General features: G+C 39.1%; 1 protein-coding gene across 2 annotated transcripts; it reads left to right on the top strand.

The window, feature by feature from the left end:
- Window positions 1-180: 180 nt before the first annotated feature.
- On the top strand, window positions 181-20,482 carry LOC100255523 (ubiquitin-conjugating enzyme E2 36). Of its 2 annotated transcripts, XM_010645824.3 has the most exons (9): window positions 181-307; window positions 638-665; window positions 885-971; window positions 4,038-4,096; window positions 12,873-12,914; window positions 12,996-13,069; window positions 19,852-19,949; window positions 20,093-20,143; window positions 20,363-20,482. In XM_010645824.3, the coding sequence occupies exons 1-8, from the start codon at window positions 272-274 to the stop codon at window positions 20,128-20,130; spliced, it is 462 nt and encodes a 153-aa protein (XP_010644126.1). In that variant the 5' UTR covers window positions 181-271; the 3' UTR covers window positions 20,131-20,143; window positions 20,363-20,482. The 2 variants fall into 2 exon arrangements, with proteins under 2 accessions (XP_010644126.1, XP_002285421.1); XM_002285385.5 differs by having other exon boundaries at window positions 20,093-20,482.
- The last annotated feature ends 2,861 nt before the right edge of the window (window positions 20,483-23,343 follow it).

The following is a 23,343-nucleotide window of genomic DNA, read 5'->3' on the forward strand; positions in this document are numbered from 1 at the left end:
CACGTAGTAGCAAATTGTTATTCTAATCTTCAGTCGCTTAAAATTTTAGTTTTAGAACGACCCACCTAAAACAAATTATGTTAGGATTTAGGAATGAAAAAATTCCAAAAATTAGAAAAAAAAAATTGCAAAAAAAAAAAAAAAAAACAAATATATATATATACTCGCAATAAAAAACTCATGTAATATATAAGCAGCTGCTCTTAGTGAGAGAAAAGTCTGAACCCTCTTTTCTCTCTTTACTTTCTCTCTGCCTTTCGTCCTCTCTTCAATGGCGAACAGCAACCTTCCTCGCCGGATCATCAAGGTAAGCTTCGACTTCTTTTGTTCAGATCCCTCTTATGGGCTATTTGGATGCTGAGAAAAATGGAGAAAGTGATGGAGAATTTTGAATTTTTTAAGAGATGAAGAATTTGTTGAACCTCGAGCCAGTTAGTTGAATTAGGGTGTTTTGAGTGGAGGGTTTTGTTTTCTTGGAATGAAAAGGGTGAAAATGTTTTAAAGCGGCGAGCTTTTTACATTTTCCACATTTTCTCAGCTTCCAAACGGACGAGTTTAGGGTTTCCGTGTTTTGTTTTGTGTTTGTCTTGATTTTGCGTGTCACGATTTGTGATCGCGTTGTTTCGTGATCTAACAGGAAACTCAACGTCTCCTTAGTGAACCAGGTATTGTCTTGATTCAATTTTATAATATGTGTGTATTAATTGCTTTGTTTTTATAGCTCATGGTGATAAACTTTACTTTGATTCGGTTTGCTTTTGTGCAACTCCCATTTTATCGTTCAGAGTTATTTTTATGGGTTTGGAATTCGTTGTCAAAAATGAAAGTAATATTTTTAGATGAAAATTATATTTTTGTTTAATCCCTTTGAGCTGTGGATCCAGCGCCGGGAATCAGTGCTTCGCCATCTGAAGACAATATGAGATATTTTAATGTCATGATCCTTGGTCCAACTCAATCTCCATATGAAGGTAAGAAGCTACAGACCATTTTCGATGACATAAATGTGTATCTATGTTCACTAGTTTGAATCATTTTCTGGGATTCTTCCTATTTTTGATGAGCTGGAAATGAATGATTAATTGTTCTTCATATATTTATTGCAATTTAAGTTTCAATTTCCTAGAAAATTGATGGTAGAGTCAGAGTTAGTTCTTTACATGCCTGCCTTGGTCTGCAACTACGATGCCCCTATGGAAATTAAATCGTATTCTTTTTTTGGGGCGAAATATTGCTAAATTCAATCATGCATTGATCTGAATTGTGGAACCTACCTATTTCCTTGTGTTTAATTCAGTGTTCCATTTACTTCTTCTGGTTTTTGCTTTTTCTTTCCTGTTTGTTTTGTTAGGCAATGTATTAAAAAATGGTTAATTAATACCCACTAGAAAACATTTCTATTTTTTGTGGTCAAAATCATCTCTCTGTGTTGATTATTACAGGCCTCCAATCGATGCTAATATTGCAAATAAATGAGCCTATTATGAACAAGAATTCATAATTGAACTTGTTCCTTGGACTTAAGGTTTCCACGAACTTAGATTTGCCATCATTCCTCTAGTTGGAATAAGGGTCTTACGACTATCATATGGTCTCTAGTTTTACTCAAATTACGTTGTATGTAACTTGTGGTATTTTTTATTTTGTCTGGATGGTGTTGTATGGAACTTGAATAACTAAGTGCTTGTTTGATAACACAATTCAGTGTTAAGGGTGTTCTGTAATGTGTTATGGTAATTGATTAACCTTGAGGGGTAGCTCAGTTGGTCTGGTCTTGGGTTTGCTCTCCAATGATCACCAGTTCGAATCCCCTAAGGGCCACTGGAGGTTTACCCGATCGTTAATTTTAGGGTCCTGTGGGATTAGTCGAGGTGCGCGTAAGTTGGTCCGGACATCCACGGTTATCAAAAATAATAAAAAAAAGCAGGCTAAAAATTCAACTGCAGTTTGCTTGTTTATTACTGAACATTGAATGTATTTCCTATGTGATTCTAAACTGCCAATTTAAAGTCACAAATTTCTGCTAATTTATGAGCTTAACGTGGCATTTATCCTTTCAGAATATTGCAATTTTGCTACATGTTTATCACTAGAGATTTTCAGTACCAAGTACACATATCTTAAATGTAGTTGCATTTGTGGCCATCATGTTCAGAATTTATCATTCATGTGTTCATTCGAACTTTAACCATCTCTTCCCACCTTCCCTTTTTTGCAACAAAAAGATCTCTTCCTAGCTGCCAATCATGATAAATTATTTTACTTAATTAAATTGGCTCTTTTTAGTGGTATTTGTTGGCGGATAGGGCAATCATAAAATAATGAATTGATGAGCGAGTTTGCTTATGATCTTTCTTTTTGTATATAGTGGTTTTCTCCTTTTTCTTTGACCATTCTACTTAAGTCCCTAAAAGATTCTGCCTTTTGTCGTCTAGTCGGGTCAACGTGTTCGGTAAATCTCAAGGTTTTACCTGATGAAACTTTGGTGGTATTGGCCCATTACATGGGTTTGGGTATGGGTGTTAGGTATAGGTTTTGATCCTCACATCTCAAATTTTAGAAAATGGGAACTCAGTTGAAAAATGAACTTGATTGGTATTTGGATATGACATGATAAAGGGGAAAAAACAATGAAAAGTCGATTAGAAGCTAAAAATGAACATTCCTTGAAAAAAAACAAAAATTCTTTCTTTCTCTTTTATTCTTATTTTTAGGAAAAAAAAAATTTCAAAACAAAATAGGAATGTCATGAAAGGATCCCCATGTTCACACCCACACACTTATCACATCTTGTTGACATGGGTAAGTTGAGTGAAGTTGAAGACTCCGGGTGTCACCAATATTCACCTTATTTATTTTGTTGCTTTTAAATAAGGCTTGTGTTGTGTCTTTCATTGTTTGTTTTAATTGTTGCACCATCAACTCTTAATGGCAAATTCTTGCTTTCATCCATCGCTTGGAGTTCTTGCCAATTACAACTGATGGTAAAATGATATACTTTAAAGATTGTGTTTATTGCTGGGATGTAGATATCTAGGGCTGATGGGATAATGTAATGTTGGTAATTAAGTTTTTTCATGATATGTCTTTCTGGTGTTTCTTTTTGCTATGAAAGTCAAGCCTCCTGTTTAGGAAATAATGGTAAGATATATTCTCTTGGCTGTGGATCTGCATGTTTCACATTTTATATCCTAGACCATTCAGGGTCATATCTCTTAGTTACCCTACCTAAGTTTTCAAGCTTATGCCATTTTTAATCTTACATGGGTGTGGTTTACATTTTTTTTTTCCTTTTTCCCCCTAGGACCTTTCTGATCAACAGATGCTAACTGTGTGTGTGTTTTTTTCCTTTTACATGCAACTTGTAAATTACTCATGTTGGATATGGTGTTTTTTTTTTGTTTTTGCATGTCTGTGTGGTGTGTTAAGTTTCTTTTTTTAATACTGTATTATGTATTTCTCATTATATTTCAAAATGGTAGGACTGACGAGATTCAAGGGATAGAACTACATTCTGGCAGTGTCCTTTTTTTCATTTAGTTAGATATTGTTGTGATATGCAGCTATTAGTCTCGACTTGCCTTGTCTTGTTAGAACTCTAGTTAGTAGCCTGTTCACATTTGCATTTTAAATTGTTCCAGTAACTTGGCTCTACATTTATACCCAAGGAGAAAATTCAAAAGGAGTTGATTTTTAATATTTAAAGGGAAAAAAATGGAAAGGATTTGAGTTTGAGATGAAAGGATTGTCCTACTAGAAAGTGAAAGGAAAGATCATAATTTGACATTTTTTTTTTCATGTGATATTTATGAAGTCAGAAGAGTATGATTATTGTTTTCTAATATTGCTATTGTATGATAATTCCTTGATTATTTGCTTTTTAGATTTTAATTTGAGTTTTTTGGAGATGCATGTTTGCTTTCTCTCTCTCTCTCTCTATATATATATGTGTGTGTGTGTGTGTTTTGTTTGTTTTTTGACAATTAATTTAATGATTATTTAGTTATATACATTCTCTTATTTGCAATCCTGTTTAGGTGGGGTTTTCAAGTTGGAGTTGTTTCTGCCTGAAGAATATCCAATGGCAGCTCCCAAGGTACTTTAACTCTCTCTCACTTTTTCTGCAATCTGACTATGCTGCATTTCCTGGATATTGTTTTGCAATGCAGGAAGATTACCTTACAAAGGATATGGCAGAACATACTGTTAAGTTGTTTGGATATATTTCCTGTTTTTAATTTTTAAAAATAGGAAATAATACTAAACCATTATCTTTTAAAGATAGATCTCCAAGAGTTTCTACATTTCAAATAGTACTTACTTCTATTTTTTGTTTTTAAAAAGAGAAAACAAAAAATGTATCCAAACGAGACCTAACTTAGTGATTTGTATGATCTTTATATTAAAGATCAACTTTTTTACATGGTTTCATAGTTTTTAAATGCATGCCATGCATAGTTCATTTTTCTTTATTCATGAGAAACATTATGAGATGGAAGGGGAATCTATTTGTTCGTTTGCTTTACATATGCTTTACTCTGGTGTTTGTGATTTAGATGGTAATTTTCTTTTTAATAGTAATGCGAGGCAATTCTATTTCCAACTTAATATTTTTCCTGTATGCTTACTCTTAACTAGTACGAGTCTACTGAATTTTCTAACCATTTTACGACTTGCTATTTACTGTTCTTTTCTTTTGGTTTAATGGTTCCTTTTCATAGGTGCTGTTAAGTATGGAGAAAGTAAAACACCAAATTCTCCAATCGTTTTATGTTGCATCTAACTTAGATCTTGGATCTAGTTGCCAGACTCTTACCCTACTGCTTTTCATTCAATACACTTTTTACTGCATATCTTTGACTTCTAGGAAGACTTATTTTTTTTTTTTTGATAGGAAACGCCACAAAGATATATTAATATAATAAGAAGTACAAGAAGAAGGATGAGAAATCCTCCCACCAAAGACAACTAAAAAACAAGAAAATACACTTAAGACAAACGACCTCCCACTAAGGACCAATCCCTATGGAGTACACACCGCTTTCCAATCCAGTTGAATCACATTAAGGGGAATCCCCTTAAATGCCTTGGAACAAAAAGCCCAAAGGGAAGCAAGGAAAACAATAGAGTCCCAAAGGAACCCTGAATTCCTTGCTTTATCCTCAAAAATCCTTGCGTTTCTTTCCCACCACACAACCCGAATTAGAGCTATGCTCGCAGCTTGCCACAAAACTATCCCTCTCTTAGAATTACCGAAGCCTTTAAATTTGATGAACATCATGTCATATATGCTCCTTGGGGGAACCCAAACCATCTCAGCTAACTGAAATAACCTGTGCCACAACCCAATCGTCAAGGAGCAATGAAGAAAAAGATGATCTGCTGATTCCCCGTGCTTCATGCATAGGATACAAATATCAGGACTAAGGGCTTTGTAGGGTCTTCTCACTTGTAACATATCATTAGTATTCACCTTCTTGTGTGCCACTAACCAGACAAAGGACTTCACTTTGAAAGGAACTTGAGAATTCCACACGAACTTTGAAGGAAAGTCCTGAGGAGATCCAGAAGGTTGAGATAATGCTAGAAAAAAGGATTTGACTGAGAAGAGCCCTGAAGAGGATAATGGCCATAATCTGGCATCTGGGACCGAAGGAGAGAGATACAAATCATCGGTAGACCGCATGAGGCCTTCTAAGTCCTCAATCTCAGAATCTGACAGGTTACGTCGGAAATTCAAATTCCACAAGAAAGGCCGAGAAGGACCAAGAACTGAAGAAATAGAAATGTCTTTATCCACTACTACTCTAAATAGTCTTGGATATTGGATTCCCAAAGGTTGGTCCCCCCACCACAAATCTTCCCAGAACCGAATTCTTTCCCCGTTTCCTACCACATACCGAGTAATCAAAGAAAACCCCTGAAAGACTTGAGCAATAGCCTTCCAAGGACAGCGATGTGACCATCTTACTAAAGTGTTAGCATCCCAACCATTAGAGTGTGAACCATAAATGCTTAAAATGACCTGATGCCAAAGAGCTGATCCCTCTCTAGGATACCTCCATAACCATTTCCCTAGAAGAGCGAGATTCCTCTAAGAAATATTCCCCAAACCCAAACCCCCTATTGTCTTCGGTTTGCACACAACATCCCACCTCACTAAATGGTCCCTTTTGCCTTCCCCAACCCCTGACCATAAAAAATCCCTTTGCAACCTCTCTATTTTCGCAGCCACTGAAGCGAGAATTTTAAATAAGGATAGGAAGTAACTTGGCAGATGGGTAAGACAAGATTGGATAAGAGTTATCCTCCCCCCGAAGGATAAGTAGGCCTTTTGCCACCCATCTAATCTACTTGAGATTCTCTCAACCACTGGGTCCCAAAATCCACACGCCTTAGGATTCCCGCCCAAAGGGAGACCCAAATAAAGAATAGGCCATCCAGACGCCTTACAATCAAGCATCTCAGCCAATCTTGAAAGAAGAGCCTGATCAAGATTGATGCCATAAATACTACTCTTGTTAAGATTGACCTTGAGCCCAGAAATGTGCCCAAACACTAGCAAAAGACTCTTCAGAGTCTGCAACTCTTCCTCCCTTGAGTTAGAAAAGAATATGGTGTCATCCGCAAATTGCAAATGGGACACCCTAGTTCTATTTCTACCCACCCTGAAACCCTCCATCATATTTCTTTCCTCAGCTCTCATAATCATCCTGCTCAGTACGTCTGCGACTAAAGTAAACAAAAAAGGGGATAAAGGGTCGCCTTGTCTTAATCCCCTTGATGCCTTAACCCACCCTTTAGCACTACCATTCACCAAGATTGCATAAGATACTGAAGATAAACATCCACTCATCCATTTCCTCCATCTAGGACTGAACCCCTTCATTTCTAACACATGATCCAAAAAATCCCACTTCACGTGATCGTATGCCTTTTCAAAGTCTATTTTGAATACGACGCCTTCCTCCCCTGACCTTCTTCTCTCGTCCACTATCTCATTCGCTATAAGAACCGCATCCAATATTTGTCTCCCTTGAACAAAAGCGCCTTGAGTATAGTGGATAGTCTCATGTAGAACCCCTCTTAGACGCCCAGAGAGCACTTTGGCTATTATCTTGTAGAGACTAGTGATCAAACTAATGGGTCTAAAATCTGATATTCTCTTTGACAAACTCTTTTTGGGTATTAGAACAATGAAAGAGGCATTAGTGCTTTGATTGATAATTCCGCTCCTGTGAAATTCAGCGAACACTCTCACCAAATCCTCCTTAATCACATCCCAACACTCTTGGAATACGGCAATAGTAAAGCCATCTGGCCCCGGAGCCTTGTCCCTATCCAACTGAAAAATGGCCTTAGAAATCTCTTCTTCGGTGAAAGGGGAGTCTAACCTTAACGCACTCTCTTCCGAAATAGGGGACCAATCTAATCCTTCAACACCCCAAGACTCTCCTGTCGGATTTGTGTAAAGCTTCTCAAAGTAATGTAAGATCTCCTCTGTGATACTCTCGGCATTCTTCAGCACTAAGCCCCTCTCATTCTCCAACTCCTTGATATATTTCCTATTTCGCCTGCCATTAGCCACTTTATGATAAAACTTAGAGTTGCAATCCCCTTCCTTGACCCATTTCACTTTGGCTTTTTGTCTCCAATGAATTTCCTCCCTTAATATTAATTCCTCTAGCTCCCCTTTTCTTGAGGCTCTTTGGCTTAACAAATCAGGATTGAGACCCCCTTCCTGCTCAATGGCGTCAAAGTTAGCTAAATCATTGAGAATACTTTTTTTCTTTTCTTTAAGCTCTCCAAAAGAAAACTTGTTCCACTCCTTCAATTTAGCTTTAACATATTGGAGTCTCCTCATAAACTTATGACCTTCCCATCCGTTTCCTTGGAACCCACTCCACCAATCTCTAAAGTTCTCCTTGAATTTAGTGTGATTTAACCACATATTCTCAAACCTAAAAGGTGTTGGCCCCCACATGAACGGATTGGTATCCATAACAATTGGCCAGTGATCCGAAGTCCTTCTGATTAAGGCTTCTTGAAGGCCTTGGGGAAAGAGCAGCCCCCACTCATTTGAGTAGAGAAAACGGTCCAATCTCTTACACACGGGAGACTCTTGCATATTTGACCAAGTGAATGAAGCATTCCGAAGAGGTGGGTCAAGTAATTCACATTCTCTAATAAAACTATCAAAGTCCCTCATGCTTGGAGTTAGGCTAGAACCCCCCATTTTTTCTGAGCTTCTCCTAATGACATTAAAATCACCACCCACACACCATAGCGGATAAGTTAATCCATAAATGTCAAAAAGTTCCACCCAAAAATCCTTCCTAAGTGAGGGACTGTTTGGACCATAAACAGCAGAAATCCAAAGAGGTCCACAACCGTCCAAAGAGAACTTGACTGAGACCGAGAAAGCTCCTATTACCACCTCCTCTCTACGCAGATTTTTTGAATCCCATATGATCAAAATCCCACCTGAAGCCCCAGACGCCGGAAGAGCAACCCAATCCTTATTTCTGGCCGTCCAGACACTACCCACAAACCTTTTATCACAAATCTCCTTTTTTGTTTCTTGAATCATCACAACATCCGGATTCTCTGTCTTAAGAAAATCTTTAACCATCCTACGCTTATTCCTTGAACCCAAACCCCTAACGTTCCAGCTAATAATTTTCATGGGAAAACACACAGACCCTGACCTTCCAAACCAAAACCAACAAGTCTCAATGCCCTGAGGGGCCTCTACTCTTCCTCCTAGAATACACCTTAATGTCAAGAGAGCCTAATACCTCTCGCACTTTGGCCATTTTCCCGGGGGACAAACCATCAATGAGGAAATCACCTGAAACCTCCTTATGCGACCTTACGATGGAATCCTTAGGTGTACAACTCTCTGTCATCTGGTTAGATAGAGCACACTGGTTCTCTTCCTCACCACGGTCAAGAATGTCACCATGATTTAAATAGTCAACACCACCTTTTTCATAAAAAAATTTTGAGATGCCTTGGTCATCCGTAGGAGACTGAGAAAGAGGGACTGAATTGGGAAGAATTGGACCAGAGGGATTCATCAAAGGGGAAACCGGGCTACAGGAAGGAAGAAAAAGAGACTCGGGTGTCTGAGAAGAAGAGGGCTGACATACCTCCAAGATTTTGGCTCCCGGAATTTCGCAAAACCCCTCAAAGATGAGTCCTTTACCTCTGATTATTGGATTAGAAGGTGAACCCATGACTGAATAGCCACGAGGATCCAACCCCGCTCGTCCCGATAGCCCTCCTTTAAGTTCAACGCGGCTCGCCGAGGTGTCCTCCTTCGAAAGAGTATCAGCCAGAAGACATCTGGAGAGAGGATTCACTCTGGTTCCTCGCTTCATCTGAGAGCCCATCCCAGACTCCTCTTCCAAGATGCGGCCTTCACTTGACGACGACGAACCCCGTGTGAAAATAGGCTCACTGCAGCACCGATGTCCCTGTCGTCGATCGGCGCTTGGAGGGAAGAGGGTAGACCACGTCTTCTTTGTAATTGCCGTCTCTTCCTCCTGCGTAGCATCCCTCATGTGAACAGCGGGATCTTTCCCCTTCCTCGCTTCGATTGCTTCTCTTCGCGACCAGACTTCCAAACCAGAGGGCTTCGTTCCTCCTAAGCTTTGGCCCAACCCCGACGGGCCTTTAAACTTACAGCCCATGGTGTTGTCTGACGCTGGCCTAGGGTTGAGTAGGGACTGGGCCTTAATCTCAACGGCCCGACCTTCTTCTCCAAGGAAAACCTCGTCGCCGGCCCTTGCATCTTCTGGACAGAGCTTCACAATCGCCTCTGTAGATGAAGCAACTCGCTGGGGAGAAAGGGACAAAGCCGATGCAGACTGGAGGGCTTGAGGAGCATCTGGGCCATCTTGAAGCCCACGATGCCTCATCCCACTTTGGGCCCTAGCCTTGTGGGCCTTAATAGGGGACTCATGCATAGGCCCAAAAATTGCTTCAGCTTGGCCCGACCTGCTCCATCCCCCTCCTATCTCCCCTTTAACCGCCAAACACGACCTTGATTGCCGATGACGTGCCCGGGGAAGACGCCTCTTTCTGTAGCACTCGATGTCCCTAACGCTACCTCGTAGCCCTTCTGCAGCTTTTGACGACTGAGAGACGCAACCTCCCACTCTCACCCACTCGTTCCTGCTACGGTTTAACTCAGACGTGACAGCGTCGGCACCTTCGTCTTCTCTGGTGACTGAGACTGCTACTGTATAGGACCTTTCCCCATCTTCCACCTCAAGCAACGCCGGTAACACGACGTTTGGAAGCATCTCCACCCATAGCTTCGCCCTCGTCAAGTCCACCAGCTTCAAAGTCTCCTTTGCCACCTTCGTTACCCTCCCCCATTTCTTCAAAATGAAACTCAACTGACCTTCATCCCACAAATGGAAAGGGAGGCCTTTCAATACTAGCCATCCCCTCCTGAACTTTCCTTGAACCACCATATTTTCCTTGGGCGACCATTTCCTTAGCAGAATCGTCCTTCCTTTCACTGAAAGTCTTCCCTGATCATGAACTCCTTCCGCTCTCCTTGTTGAACTCACAAAGAAGCATCCTTTGAAAGCAGAAATGGGATTTATGGACACCATTCCTTTCATCCCCATCATCCTCGCAATGGCTCTTCCTTCATGAGTCCAGTCTTGGACTTTTACTTGGCTTTCACATATTACAGCTCTGGCCCATTTTCCAGCTGAAAACGAACCTCCAGTCCTCAAACCTGCCTCTGCCACCACTTCTGCATATGACCTTCCTCCTCTGAAAGTGTCCCTATTCATCCGGATATCGCCATTCTTCTCCTTCGAATCTCCTCCGTCTCGTTCAGAATTCTCTTGCACTGATAGGATCGCCTTCCTAAGATCTTCCCATCCTTTCCCTTTGACGCCCTCGGGGACGACAAGAAATAAAGGTTTCCTTTTTGTAACAAATTCTGTAATTTTCATGAACCTTCCTCTGTTATTGAAGCATATCTCCATCAAGAGGGTCTTAGTCTTGCCCCTGATCTTTCTTACAAAACCCCTGGAAGCCTCCACCTCCACAGCTTTCTTCAAATGCACCATCAACCAGTCCAGCTCCTCCATATCAAAACCTATTGAAACTACGAAACCTCGGCTCCTCTCTGTTACCGATACCCAAGTTCCACCATTCAAACCTTCAAACTCGACCTGAAAATTCTTTTTCTCCACAAAAATCCTTTCAACTTTGCTCTTCATAATTATCCTTTTCTGCTAATTCTTCATCTAAACTCCCCACTTTGCTTACTAATTCTTTTCATAAAGCCTACTAAGGATTCAAAATGAAAGAAAGTTGCCAGATGTGAAGCAAAATCCTTCCTGACTTCTAGGAAGACTTATAATCTTTCTTCTTTGTCAATCCATTCTAGATTTATTTATGATTAGTACAACCTGTACCAAATTAAAAGGTTTAATGTTATTATCTCTTTATACCTGAAACTATCATCTGCCTAACCAAATTGACAGTGGTGCTGAAGTTTCAAACTGGCATAGTTGAGATACATTCCAAATTAAAGATTCTGTATGTCTTCTGTATGAAATTGGTTTATGTCTTGAACCTTTAGTCCTTTCAAATATTTTCCTGCTGAATGTGGTCTTTGCTTTTGCAACTAATCTCTTTGTTAGGAAGTTGAATTTGTATGGTATTTATTTTTTCTTCTGGTTATGCTTCAATTTTGAGAAAGTATTGGAATTTTACTAATTACGTATAATATGGGGATGCATTGAGTGAGCTTATGATTGCCGTTCATAGATGATGCATTCTGGGATTGCTTCATGGTATTTGAGGTGAACACTAAATTATTAGTGCATTTTTCATTCAGAACCTTTCTCACTTTGAGCCTTGACTATGTTGGCTATAAACTGGTTCCTTCCATCCATAGGGTGGAGGCCTTCTTTCATGGTACTTGAAGGCTACAACCAAGAAAGGAAGTTATAGAATTTGATCTACGATGTGAGTTTCAGTGAACAAATATTCTTTTCTGTAATGTAATTTCATTTGCTTAAAGAATGAAGGACCAAAAATAAAAAGGAAAAAGAGCTGGGAGGACCCCCATGGGCATGTGAGGTATACAACCATATGAAAACCTGCAGCGATACACAAGTTGTCATGGTAGAAAGGAGAAATGACTATATAGATGAGATGTATGAAAACTAAAGGAAACATGTCCTTGTTAAAGCATTAAGACCACCAAGGGTGTTTGGATGGGTAAGTTGATGGCTTCCAAATAATTTTTGGATAACCTAAAGGCTTTGGTACTTTAATCTTAATATCTCCCAAAACTAAACTAAACCCGTAAAGAATTTGGTAGGGTTGGCAGGTTGGGTTGAAAGTTGCGGGCTCTGGAAATCATTCCTAATGATTTAGTAGGGCCATATCAGTTTAAAACCACCATTGGTCGGATTGGGTTCATGTAATGAACCCTGGCAAGTTGGTAGATCTGGGTGGATTTTAAACAGCTTCTGGGTGAACCAAAGGCTCCAGTAGTTTAATGCTTCATGCCGGGCAAAGCCTAATTGGGCAAGGTTGGTGGTTCAGGTTGAAATTTGCTACCTCCTATAGGTTATTCTCTGGTGCCCACTGCCTTATCAGTAATTGGTTCATTCCTTCCACCTCTGTGTACACATCTATACTTTTGCTCAAGTCATTGGCACAGGGTTCATTGGATGGTCAATTTTTGGTTCTCTCCTTCCCCTGGGTTAATAGAATTTTTATTCATTTGTTTACTATGAGGTTCTCCTTGCACTTTCTTTTCCACTTCTGCAGTGAACTTAATACCTTGATTTAATGATCTTCGTTTTAATATATTTTCCTTGTAACAGGTTCGTTTTCTCACCAAAATATATCATCCTAACATCGACAAGGTAGGCTTTGCCTGCTCCTACTCATGTAGCTGTCTGAATTAATACTTCTTGCCTCTTATAGAATTGGTTTTGTTTGTGCAGCTCGGAAGGATATGCCTTGATATCCTGAAAGACAAATGGAGCCCTGCTCTCCAGATTCGAACCGTACTCTTGAGGTAACATGGGATATGGCTACAATAATAAAAACCTAATGCATTAAATATGAAGTCCAACCATCCAAACTCATGAATTGTGAACTATTAAAAAACATGCAGTTGCAATATTTCTTGCTGTGCGGATTTCTTAAGCATCTGGTACTAAGAACGGGCAGGTACTCATGCCTATCAAGCTGGAAGCGATGAATAAGGGGAACAATCTTCCTTAGAAACATCTTCTTTTACTAAGGATCAAATAGAGGTGGAAGTGTGGAAGGATGAAGGAAGGCCTCAGGGGTGGAAGAAGATGGTTTGCTGTGGAGTCCAAATCTTTTGAGCTTTTGATTGACGACGTAGGAGGAAAGTTGAGAGGGTGCATTTGGGAGAGATGCAGAGGACTAACTTCCTGGATCAGATTTGGGGATGCAAGTCTTAGTAGTTTGTTGGCTGGAGTTGAGACTTGTTGTAGAGGGAGTGATCATAGAAGCTGGTCCCTTGTTTGGGAGGAGGGGGGAAGGAAGTATAGGCTGGAGCGTCGTTCCAACGAGGCGGGAAGATTTCTCCTTTGCTCTGTTCGTGATCTAGAGGCAAAACGATTTTCCCTAATTTTTCCAGAAGGGAAGGGGTTGATTGGAGGATGGAATATTTTGGCGGAGAAGTTGAGAGAGATTGGGGTGGTTCCCTCTGGAGGTTTAAAGGATTCTCTATCTATAGAGGTGTTTAGGAAGGAAAAGGAGTTGAAACCAAGGACTTTTACGGATGTTGCAAAATCGAAAATGGGTAGATTAGGAGATAAAGTCTGGTTGGAGTTGGGAAGGAGGGAGATGCATGGAAAACTGGAGCAGTTGGATCACTGTTTAGTGGGTAGGTGGGAAAATGTTTCGACCCCTCTCCCTGAGTTGGATTTTCTGAAGAATTGGGCTTATCACACTTGGCTCCTCAAAGGGAGGTTGAACTTAGTTGTGTTGGGAAGATGTTTCGACCCCTCTCCTTGAGTTGGATTTTTTGAAGAATTGGGCTTATCACACTTGGCTCCTTAGAGGGAGGTTGAACTTAGTTGTGTTGGGAAGAGGACTCATGCTTTTTGAGTTCGAGTTGTTAAGTGAGGCCGAGCGTGTTCTAGCCAAAGGTAGGAGGAGAGTTAAAGACAATGTCTTATTTTTGGAAAAATGGTACCCGAAGGTGGGGTGCTTTTGTAATGGAGCCAACGCTAACAAGGATTGGGTGAGAGTGGTGGGTCTTCCTCTTCACCTTTGGAATTGTGAGGTGTTTAAATTGATAGGTGACGGTTGTGGAGGTTTCTTTGCAGTGGACGAAAATACAAACTCTATGGCAGAGTTGCAATGGGCTAGAAGTTTGGTGAAGTTGGTTGGCAGGGACTTAACCCACCTTTGTTCAGATTGTGGTTGGGTCGGGGAGTTTCTCAATCCATTTGTGGTGGGAAACCCTGCCTTGGTATTCTCAGGTGGTACCAGCAGGAAGACTTCTCGGGGAGGGTGTTTCAATGGATGAAGATGAAGCAGGGGGAAGACCACGTGCCGCGTGTAGTGGAAGCGTGTTGGAAAAGGAGTTTCAGTCCAAGGTGCAGACTGGAGTACAAGATGTGTCGTCCTTTGGAAGTTTTTCAAAAAGTGCTATAGGCTTTTCCTCTGATTCCTCTGCAGGGGGGATTGGCCCTGAGGCGATTGTTGGAGAAGAAAGCCTAGGGAATAGGGGTCAAGGTGTAGGGGGTGTAGTCAGAGTGGGTGCGCAATGTTTTGGGCCTAAAGAGCTTAAAATTGGGCCTATTCTTTGGGAGGCCCATAACAGAAGTGGGCCTGGGGAGGTTAGTCTCAAACCTGTTCTTGCAGAGGCCCAGCTGCAAGGGGTGGAAAGTGAGCCAAGGCCCTTCCTTTTAAAAGGCTGTTTGGTGGGCTGTGAAGAGAGGCCCTTCTTGCTTAAGGGATCATTAGTGGACTGCGAGGAGTCGTTTGGAGTGGGCTTTGGGCCTAGAGTAGTGGGATTAAAGGGAGAGAGGGCTCTTTACCCTTCTGCGTTTGCTGAGACGGAAGCTAGGGCATCAGAGGAGGCTTCGTGAGCTCAAGATAGAGAGGATAAGGGGCTCGTTTGCTTTCTTAGAGGGGCTACGAGGGATTTAGAGTCACTTACCGGTGAATGCCAGAGTGGAGATCACCGATGAAGCGTTGGCAGTCGAGGCATCCAGGTACAATTCCTTTCCCTCTGTCTTTGGGTGGGGGGGAGGGATAGAGATATCTTCTCTTCTACTCCTTCCTCTGGGTATAATCGGGCTTTGGTGATGGGGGAATATTCTGGCTTGGGAAGGGTAGACGCCGTCAAAGGAGTCTGTTTTCAGACTCTGTTGAGTGCTGTTTTGACTGATGGTAGTCCGTGGGTGATGGAGACAGAGGGGGAAAAGTCTTTGGTCGAGATCAGAGTAAGGGGAGAAGTTGATAAGCATGTGTTTGATGAGGCACTATAGGAAAGGGAGGTTCCGAGCAGTAGTTGGTATGATAGTTGTCTGGCAAAGTTCAACAAATCTTTGGGATTTACGATAGAAGGTGTCGAAGGGGAAATCCTAAAATTGCTTCTAAGATTGAAAAACAGAAAAGATCAAGGCAAGAAGAGGGGAATTTTGGGGATGACTAGGTTTGAACGGGAAGTAAAAAAGTTAGAATGTTCGATTAATTATGATGGAGTGAGCAAGAAGAATGGTTCAGACAAAAAAGGAGGGGATAAAGTTCTGTGTTTTAAATGAAGATTAAGATCTTATCTTGGAATGTTCGAGGGATCAATGACAGAAATAAGAGGAAAATAATCAAAGCCTTAATAAGTTCTCAAAAGGTGGATTTGGTCTGTCTGTAGGAGACTAAAATGTCAGACATGTCTCTAGGGGTGGTGCGAAGCCTAGGAGTGGGGAGCTTTGACTAGGGGTGCAGTTGGAGGGGTGGTAGTTTTTTTGGGATAACAGAGTGTTGGAGTTGGTAGGGATGGAGGTGGGTCTTTTCTCCATTTCCTGTAGGTTCAAAAATTGTGAAGATGGTTTCGTCTGGATTTTTTCAAGAGTATATGGTCCTACTATGAAAAGATACAGAGAAATTTTTTGGGAAAAATAAGGGGCCATTCGTGGGCTTTGGAATGATCCGTGGTGCATTGGAGGAGATTTTAATGTGATTAGATTTCCAAATGAGTGTAGAAGAGGAGGGAGGGTGTCTTCTTCAATGAGAAGATTCTCGGAGGTGATCGATGATCTAGATTTGAGGGATCTTCCTCTTTAGGGGGCCCGTTTACCTAGAGTGGTGCGTTGAACAACCAAGCCATGTCAAGATTGGATCGGTTTTTGGTCTCGGGGGACTAGGAGGGCCATTTCAATGAGGTTGTACAGTGTATTCTTCCTAGGCCAATGTCTGATTACTTTCCCATTCTATTGGATGGGGGAAGGGTGAGGAGGGGGCCAACCCCTTTTCGGTTCGAAAACACATGGTTGAAGGAGGAGAGATTTAAGGATCTGTTGAAGGGGTGGTGGCAAGGTTTAAGTTTCAGCGGATCCTTTAGCTTCATCCTTGCAGAGAAATTAAAGGCTTTGAAGGCCATTTTAAAAATCTAGAACAAGGATGTTTTTGGGAAGGTGGGGGTGAATAAGAGATTGGCTTTGGGCAAAGTGGCTTTCTGGGACTCTCAGGAGAAGTTGCGTTCTTTATCGATGGAGGAGCTGGAAGCTAATAAAGCAAAGGGGGATTTTAAGAAATGGGCTCTTATGGAGGAGATTTCTTGGAGACAAAAATCAAGAGAAGTGTGGTTGAGGGAAGCTGACAGAAATACGAGCTTCTTTCATAGGATGGCTAATTTCCATAGAAGGAGAAATTGTTTGTCTAAGATCAAAATAAATGGAATCTGGTTAACAGAATAGCAAGAGATTAAGGGGGGCGTGGTCAGTGCATTCCAGAACCTTATGGTAGATCCTGGTGATTGACACCCATCTTTGAATGGATTGGACTTTGATAGAATTGATGTTGAGGAAGTAGCTAGATTGGAGGAGGTTTTTACAGAGGAAGAGGTTTTTTCTGTTTTCTCAAATTTGAACGGGGATAAGGCTCCTAATCTAGATGGCTTATCTCTAAGTTTCTGGCAATTCTGCTAGGATTTTGTGAAAGATGAGGTTATGGGTTTTTTGAAAGAGTTCTATGAGCAGGGAAGATTTGTAAGGAGTTTGAATTCCACTTTCTTGGTCTTAATTCCAAAAAAAACAGGCGCGGATGACCTTAGAGATTTCAAACTGATTAGTTTGGTGGGAGGCTTGTACAAACTGTTGGCAAAAGTGTTAGCTAATAGACTTAAGAAGGTAGTGGGAAAGGTGGTGTCTTAAGCTCAAAACGCTTTCGTTGAAGGAAGACAAATTCTTGATGCTACCCTAATTGCCAATGAGGCAATAAACCCTTTGCTGAGATGGAATGAGAGTGGGGTGTTGTGCAAGTTAGATATAGAGAAGACATATGATCACTTAAACTGAAATTTATTGTTGTTTGTGATGCAAAGAAAGAGTTTTGGGGAGAAGTGGACTGGTTGGATTTCCTGGTGCATTTCCACTGCAACGTTTTTTGTTTTGATCAATGGCACTCTGGCCGGATTCTTCAATAGTCCAAGGGGGCTGTGTCGGGGGGATTCTCTTATCCCTACTCATTTGTGATCGGGATGGAGGCTCTTAGTAGGCTCATCTTTAGAGCAGTGAAGAGGGGGGGGGGGGGGGGGGGGGGGGGGGTATCTATTAGGCTGCTGTAGGATAAAGGGAAGAAGTGGAGATGGGGTTTCGGTCTCTCATTTGCTATTCGTTGACGATACTCTAGTTTTTTGTGAAGCTTCCCAAGATTAGATGACTTATTTAAGCTGGTTGTTGATGTGGTTTGAAGCCATCTCAGGTTTGAGAATCAATTTGGATAAGAGTGAAATTTTGCCGATAGGGAGAGCAGAGAATTTGGAGGTTTTGCTCTTGAATTTGGTTGTAAAGTGGGAAGGCTTCCAACTTCTTACTTGGGGCTACCTTTGGGTGCGCATCACAAGTCCGTGGCTGTTTGGGATGGGGTGGAAGAGAGATTTCGAAAAAGGCTTGCCATGTGGAAAAGACAATTTATCTCTAAAGGAGGGAAAATCACTCTAATTCGAAGTACTTTGTCAAGTATGCCCAACTATTTGATGTCTTTACTGGGTATTCCAAGAGTGGTTAGTTTAAGATTGGAAAAAATTCAAATGGATTTTTTGTGGGGAGGGGGAGCTTTGGAGAGGAAGCCTCATCTAGTAAAGTGGGATGTTGTATGTTTGGACAAAAGAAAGGGCGGTTTGGGAGTTAGATGTCTTTCTACTCTCAATAGGGCCCTTTTATGTAAGTGGAACTAGCGCTTTGCGAATGAAAGGGAGACTCTTTGGAAGCATGTTATTAGTAGGAAGTTTGGGGAGGAAGAAGGGGATTGGTATACTAGGGAAGTGAGGGAGGGTTTTGGAGTAGGTTTTTGGAAGGAAATAAGGAAGGAAGGGTCTCTTCTGCAAAACAAAGTTGTATTTTCTATGGGGGATGGTAGAAAAGTGAAATTTTGAAAAGATAAATGGTGTGGGAACTTCGCTTTTTGTAATTCTATGCCTTTGCGGCTTTTAAAGAGGCTTGATTAGTGGAGTTGTGGGACTCTTCGGAAGAGGAAGGGGTTTGGAGCCCTAAGTTCTCTAGGCCCTTCAATGACTGGGAGATGGAGGAGGTGGAGAGATTACTTTTGACAATTCAAGGAAGGAGGCTTGATCCTAATTTGGAAGATAGAGTGCTGTGGAAAGAGACTAAGGATGGGATTTTCTCTGTCAAATCTCTTTATAGTGCTCTAGTTTCAAGAAGTGTTGTTCAATTTCCTAATAGCATCATTTAGAGCCCCTGTGTTCCTTCTAAAGTGGGTTTTTTTGCTTGGGAAACCTCTTGGGGTAAGGTGTTAACTTTGGATCAACTTAAATAGAGGGGGTGAACTTTAGCTAATAGATGCTTCCTTTGTTGTGCGAAAGAAGAGTCTATTGATCATATTCTAATTCATTGCACCAAAGCAAGAGTTTTATGGGAGTTATTGTTTGCTCTTTTTGGCGTAATTTGGGTCCTTCCTTATTCGGTTAGAGATACCCTTCTTGGTTGGCGTGGTATTAACATGGGCAAGAAGCGTAGTAAGGTGTGGAAGGCAGTCCCTTTGTGCCTTTTTTGGGCGGTTTGAAAGGAAAGAAATAGGATTGCATTTGAAAATGAGGAGCTTTCAATTCATAGGTTGAAAAATTCTTTTGTTTGTAATATTTGGTTTTGGACCAAGTCGATTGTAGATGAAAGACCTCTTCCTTTAATTAGTTTTTTTTTTATTGGTTGGGTTTCTAGTTAAGGGCTGGTGATTTTTTGTATCCCCTCTTCTTTTTGTTCTTGCTTTTTGACGCCTCTTGTATACCCCCTGTAATGCTTTTGGGTCAGCCTTAAGGTTCTCTTTTTTCTAATATATTTTTTCTCTGTGTTTACTTATAAAAAAAAAAATATGAAGTCCAACCAAATGGTGGCAAAATAAAGTGGATATTGAAAAAAATATCTGTTTTAATAGTATCATGTGAAATGAATAAATAATTGTCTTTTTGATTCCCTTTTGATAGTTTTACTATTCCCATTAAAATTTTTGATGGCTAACTTGAAAAAGTGTTTCCGGAGAAAGGCAGTCTATGCAATCTTCAAATACATTAAATGTGAGCCTATCAGCAGCCAATTTCGCTAGGATGAAACACTGAAGTTATTTAATTGATTGCAGCATTCAAGCACTACTAAGTGCTCCAAACCCGGATGATCCTCTTTCTGAGAACATTGCTAAGCATTGGAAGACAAACGAAGCTGAAGCTGTTGAAACAGGTAATGTTGGTAATTTCTTGTTTGTAAAAATGCTCATTGAAGAAGATATTTTGATGAAACAATTAACATTATTTTTTCCTTAAAGCAACAATTCTTGTATTATATCATTTTTCATGGGTGTTTGTTTTCATTGAATCCTGCAGCGAAGGAATGGACTCGCCTGTATGCAAGTGGCGCATGATGGCGATGACATGGTGAAAATTTGTGCCCTCTTTGAATAACTTCTGTGCTTCTGTATGTTAATGACTGAATTTCAAATGGAACTTGTGTAGGAGTAATGCTTGATCGATCAGAGTTTAATATTTGCAAAGCTTCTCGATAATGCCTATTAATTATTCTCCTTTGGAAGCTTTGTATTTCAACTTGTATGATTAGAATGACATACCAATCTTCTCTATATCTCTCCAATGCAGGATTTTGGATGGGAGATGGGGGAGTAATTGAAATGTGAAAGTTGATTAGGAAAATATTGTGAATAACCTTGGTAAACTCATTAAGGCGGCTCATGTTATGGCTCTTGCATTTTCCTCTCATGTGTATTGTATTTTTGCAAATCGTATTTTTATTAACACAAGACAGCTTTTGAATGAAAACAGAATTTTTGCAAACTGTGTTTTTCTTAACACAGCTTTTGCATGAAATCCATCTATTTAGATGATAAGATATTTTGAGAATGATTTGTTATGTCGGTAATGATTTATTGAATACTAATGAAAAGGAGATGTATAAATTGAGATATTGAAGGTTATTAAAGATAGATGGTGAAGAGAATTGAGAAATTTAAGGCTTGTTTGGTTGTTGTTTTCAAGAATTGTTTTTGGTTTTTGAAAACAATTCTTGAAAATAAAAAACATTGAAAACATGTTTGGGAAAGGGGATGATTTTTACTTTTTGTGTTTTCCGAAAAGCTTTTTTTCAAAGAGAAAAAAAATGCGTTTTGGCTGTTTTTTCCACTATTCAGAAAACAGCTGCTCTTTGTGTTCTCTTCTTTCTATTTTTTGTGTTTTTGAAGATGGAGGTAATCAATGGGAGGTGTTCCGGTAACTGTGGACTGGAATGAATGAGAAAAAGTGGGTTGGAATTGGAATGAAGGGAAAATGTAGAGGAAAGGGGGAAAATGAAGCATTCTATGAAGAAAATAAAAGGAAAATGAAAACTATTGAAGAAAATAAAAGGAAAAAATAAAATAAAATTTCAAATATGTTTTTTGTTTTATTTATTCTATTTTTTTTTATTAACTCAATTAAATAATTTTTTTTTGTGTTCTTGAGAGTAAAAATTGTTTTTTGAAATTCAGTTTCCACTGATGCTTTTCTTCATCACACAATTGCTATTCAAGAAGGATGCAATGGTTCAATTAATTTGAATTTAAATAATTAATGTAATTTTGAAAATCAATTTGAATTTGGATAGTTAATTTTGAAAATTATTGACTTCATAATAATTTAATAATTTTTATAACTTATAATTGATATAATATCCCTTCATATTACATTTCATTGAAAAACTAAAAGGGTGTTTGATAAATCAATTTAATTTAATGACTTCGATGACTTATTTTAAAAAATTAAGTAGATTAAGTGTGTTTGGTAAAATAATTTAATATCATAACTTAAAATAAAAATTAACTTTTAAGTATTAGATCAAAATAATAATTTTTTTTTTAGTCTCAATTTTTTTTCTCATTTGTCTATGTTTAGTGAGGATATATTCTACAAACATGATTTTATATTCGCAACTCAAGTTTTATATTACATATTTTTGTATTTATTTTATTTATCTATAATACTTCAAATTTATCACATAAGATTAGCAAAGGTATAAATATTAATTCACATTAATAAGAATAAATATATTAATTTGATGATGAGAATAAATATTAAGTTAACTTTACTAAACAACCTTAGTACATAACTTAAAAATTAAGTTATAAGTTTTAAGTCGATAACTTAAGAGAGTATTTGATAAATCAATTCAATAACTTAATAAGGCTTAATAATTTACTCTAAATCATTAAGTAGATTAAGTATGTTTAATAAACAATTTAACCTTATAATTTAAAGTTATTTTAAATTTTAAATATAAAGTTAAAATAATTAATTTATTCTTAATTTCAGATCATTTTTACCACGTTTGCTCATACTAATGTGGATATATTTTAAAATTATGATTTTACATCCATAACTCATTTTTTATCGTAAATATTTTATGGTTATCATGTATAATACTTTTTTTTATACAAATATTTGTTATTTAAAATTAATAAAAATAAATATGAGTTAAAATCAATAAGATAAATATAAACAATGAAGGAATGCATTTGCTCGCATGCAAGTGGGGTGTGATGACAATGAGATGGTGAAAATTTGTGGCCTCTTTAAATAACATATATGCTTCTACGATGGTGAATTTCAAATGGAACTTGTGTAGAAGTAATGCTTGATCGATCAAAGTTTAGTATTGGCAAAACGTCCCGATTAATGCCTACTAATTATTTTCCCTTTGGAAATTGAAATGTGAGAGTTAAGGAAAATATTGTGAATGAGCTTGGTAAATTTCCTCTTTAAAAATCCTTGTCATCTTTGTTCTTTGTCCTCTCCCAAACGTGGAATTGGGAACTATTCGGCTTTCTGGATTGATGTTTTTGTCAGTAGAGGAAGCTAGATTCCTGGATGTTTTAGAGGAAAACCATGTCCTGGCCTTGATAAAATTTAGAATTTAGAGTATGGTATGTGTTGGGTTATAGTCAATAGAAGCTAACGTTTGGGGGTGGGTTGAGGGCAGGGCAGGGTTATGCTTAAGGAGAGAGTCGTCACTTTTTGCAATTATGACACAAGCCTTTAGAAGTTGGTATCGTGTATAGGGGCTGTTACAAACTTAAAAGTTGGGTCCGGGGTGTGTTAGTAAAAATGATGAGTCAAGGTTCTTGGTTTTACCATTCCTCAATTTGGTGGGAGGTCAGGCTATAATCAAAGCTAGAGTTAAACTCATTGAGGGTTAGGGTTTGTCTTACTACTCTTTTCTCTTGCACCTAGTCCTTTTATGTTTAAAAACAACTCAGTTTTCTCACACTTCTCACACCAATTCCTTCTCTAGTATATTGTATTTTTTGCAAGTTGTATTTTTTTGGAACACAACTTTTGAATGAGAATCAAATTTTTGTAAGTTGTATTTTCTTTAACATAATTTTTGAATGAGAATTCATCTATTTATATGACAAAATGTCTTATCAAATATGAATGGAAAATGGATGTATAAATTGAGATATTGGAGGTAATTAAAGATAGAGGAAGTTCATGACCCCTTTGAATCACATATGTACCATGTATGATGATAAAACATTTTAATGTTGAACTTTTTTATTTTTCTTCGTATCCTTATTCTTAATGTTCAA

This window comes from Vitis vinifera, chromosome 19 (genome assembly GCF_030704535.1).
Source record: "Vitis vinifera cultivar Pinot Noir 40024 chromosome 19, ASM3070453v1".
In the NCBI taxonomy this organism is placed as follows: Eukaryota; Viridiplantae; Streptophyta; class Magnoliopsida; order Vitales; family Vitaceae; genus Vitis; species Vitis vinifera.

Coding starts and splice junctions, on each gene's coding strand:
- LOC100255523 (XM_002285385.5), top strand. CDS start 272: ATGGCGAACAGCAACCTTCCTCGCCGGATCATCAAG. Junction 308..637: donor TTCCTCGCCGGATCATCAAG/GTAAGCTTCGAC, acceptor GTGATCTAACAG/GAAACTCAACGTCTCCTTAG. Junction 666..884: donor ACGTCTCCTTAGTGAACCAG/GTATTGTCTTGA, acceptor CTGTGGATCCAG/CGCCGGGAATCAGTGCTTCG.